General features: G+C 36.0%; 1 protein-coding gene across 2 annotated transcripts in view; it reads right to left on the bottom strand.

Annotated features, from left to right (window-relative positions):
• LOC106870796 (uncharacterized) overlaps positions 1–1,919 on the bottom strand; it is a 59,021-nt gene extending 57,102 nt beyond the window's left edge. For both annotated transcript variants that reach the window (XM_052973351.1, XM_052973350.1), the window contains exons 1-3: positions 1,872–1,919; positions 1,661–1,719; positions 417–551 (exon numbers count right to left, since the gene is read on the bottom strand). In XM_052973351.1, coding sequence (XP_052829311.1) covers positions 417–551; positions 1,661–1,719; positions 1,872–1,904 — 227 coding nt within the window. In that variant the 5' untranslated portion in view covers positions 1,905–1,919. The remainder of the gene's footprint in view (positions 1–416; positions 552–1,660; positions 1,720–1,871) is intronic.
• Between the last annotated feature and the right edge of the window lie 694 nt (positions 1,920–2,613).

Genomic DNA, 2,613 nt, shown 5'->3' on the forward strand with positions numbered 1-2,613 from the left:
GCATTTGTAGGAATATTCTTTCTACGAATTACATTGTATAATGTTCTGGCCACTACAACACGCCTCGTGTATTGATGGCTGCATAACATAAGCTCAAGTGCTTACGATGTCCTATTTTCGGTTTCAGTTTCACACAGTTTGCATTTATCTATGCGTGTCTGTTATTTCCTGTTTTTAAATTACATAAGTATCTATCTATGTTCATCTATTTGTGCACGTGCATGCGTGGGTATTTGTGTACGTGCATACATTCATGCGAGTGTGTGTGTGTGTGTGTGTGTAATAGTGTGAGTGTGCGCGTGTGTCTGTGTGTGTGTCTGTGTGAGTGTGTGTCTGTGTGTGTGTGCGCGTGTGAGTGTGTGTGCGTGTGTGTCTGAGTGCGTGATTAAGCACATACAAACATATTATATACTTACCCGTTGCAACATACGCTGTCTATCTTATGACCATAAATTATCTTCTCCCAAGTCTTTTGTTCTTCTTCAGTTCGGAAATATCCTGGAAACTTTATCCTTCCAATATATTCCGGAGTAGAAGTATCCACAAATGTTCTATAAAAAAAAAGACGATATAGACAATCATTTACTTGGCCCCCTCCTGGCCTTGTATCACTTATCTGATTATTAACTCTACTAAAAAGTTACTATCGATTCTATACAGTTACATTTTTTAAAAATATATCATTTTATACATTCACACCCAATAACTTCTCTGCACATTTCACTTTAAAGAGGAATCCAAGAGGTCAGTGAATGGTTCACCGTATCGTCAAAGGGGAGATAATAAGAGATATCTGAATACTCGGTAGTTGAAAGCTTCTCATCCGTCCTCTCCTGAGACGGTTAGAATTGTATCTTTTGGCGGATCTGTCTCCTGCATTAATAGCAGAGAGCAATAAGTTCACATTCAAGTGTGTCGTATGTGGCGGAGAGTCTTCGTATCAGGCATCGGGTTGGCATATGCTGCTGCGTCAATTGTAGTTCTTCAATAACTGCCAGAATCAAAATATCATACAGTACTTACCTATGTTACGGTTCGATTTTAAATCTCGTCGAAGTGAAGTTTGCATTCCATTTTGCGGTGGTCGATAGAACAAACAGCGGAATCAACTTGAACGAGTCTCACGAAATGTTTCGCCTTTGAAACCATTGCTTACAAAATAACCGATGACATGGGTTGGCAGATAAAGCAGAACGACGAACTCAATTGCTCTTCAATATTTAGTTATGTCCCTTCATAATCGAAATTACTTTGCAGCATTTAGTTACGTCCCTTTATAAAATGACTCGTCTTATGGTATTCAATTATATCATTCAACGAACTGAACTATATTGCAATATTTAGACATTTCTGCTTTCGAATGTTTAGAAACATAATTATACCTGTACAAGTTCCGTTTCCTACAATAATCGGAAGTGGGGTAGAGGCAATCTTTAATGAACACCCCTCGTGCAAATGGATACAACGTTGGGCCAACTTACTGTGAATGGTAACTTAACTATTCGATAATAAGAGCTCGACAAATGAGTATTCAACTGGAAATAGGTAAATGGTCGATATGGGTGGCTAAATATACTTTGAAGGCAATGGTCCAAGGTAACTGCAACCGAATTATTAAAACCAGCAAAAGACGTCAAAGAATAAAACAAGTAGACCTTACTGTTTCTGTCCCTGTTGCACCATTCTTGCACAATAAATTGCAACCACAATTACCAAAATCTGTTAACAGACAAGAATATATTTTTTTAGAAGTTTATTATATTTAGATATTTTCAAAAACGGAGAATTTGGCAATATTTACTGAAGTAAAATGGAAAGAGTAGGAAGCAAGAGAAGAGAGGAAATAATGGCAAATATTTAAACTCAAAAACCTTCGTTCCACTGTCCAACAGAAATTGACCCATTGTCCAACTGAACGCCATCGGCTGCAAAAAACATACGAAAATAAAAACATATAAACGACTGAAATCGTAACGAAAATATATACTTTTATGCATGTAAATGCATACACAGATACACACATATTCAGTCTCTCACTCACACACACACAAGCTTTAATACATATACACAATAGATGCACAAATATATAAAACCCATCAATCAAATACACTTATAATACATAACTTTTAACTATTAACCCACTAATACTCTATACATCCTACAAAAGAAAAATGATTATCAAAGTTCCATGAGCTCTATGTTAATCCTGAAGAAGTCCTACCACAATATAGTCAGAATGTGGTAACTTTCTTAGCATTAACCCAAATGCTTAGAAATTCCGATCAACCTGGTGATAGGCCTGAAACATATATGTAGATTCCTTATTTTATTTTATTTTCAACGTGTAATCAATTTATTTGTACTGTTATCATTTTAAAAATAACCTTTGAAACATACAAATAAAATACTCATTTGTCCATTTCTTCTCCATTTTCTTCTTATTTTTCCCCAAACATTGATCATTTCAGTAATCTCTAGCATATACCAATGACTTTCGCATTATATGATAGGGATTAAAGCAGCGGAATAGCTTGCAATTTATAATCCCTAATGAGGATATGACTTCCTCGAATTGACTCTCTCTCTCTCTCTCTCTCTCTCTCTCTCTCTCTC

Source organism: Octopus bimaculoides, chromosome 15 (assembly GCF_001194135.2).
Source record: "Octopus bimaculoides isolate UCB-OBI-ISO-001 chromosome 15, ASM119413v2, whole genome shotgun sequence".
In the NCBI taxonomy this organism is placed as follows: domain Eukaryota; kingdom Metazoa; phylum Mollusca; class Cephalopoda; order Octopoda; family Octopodidae; genus Octopus; species Octopus bimaculoides.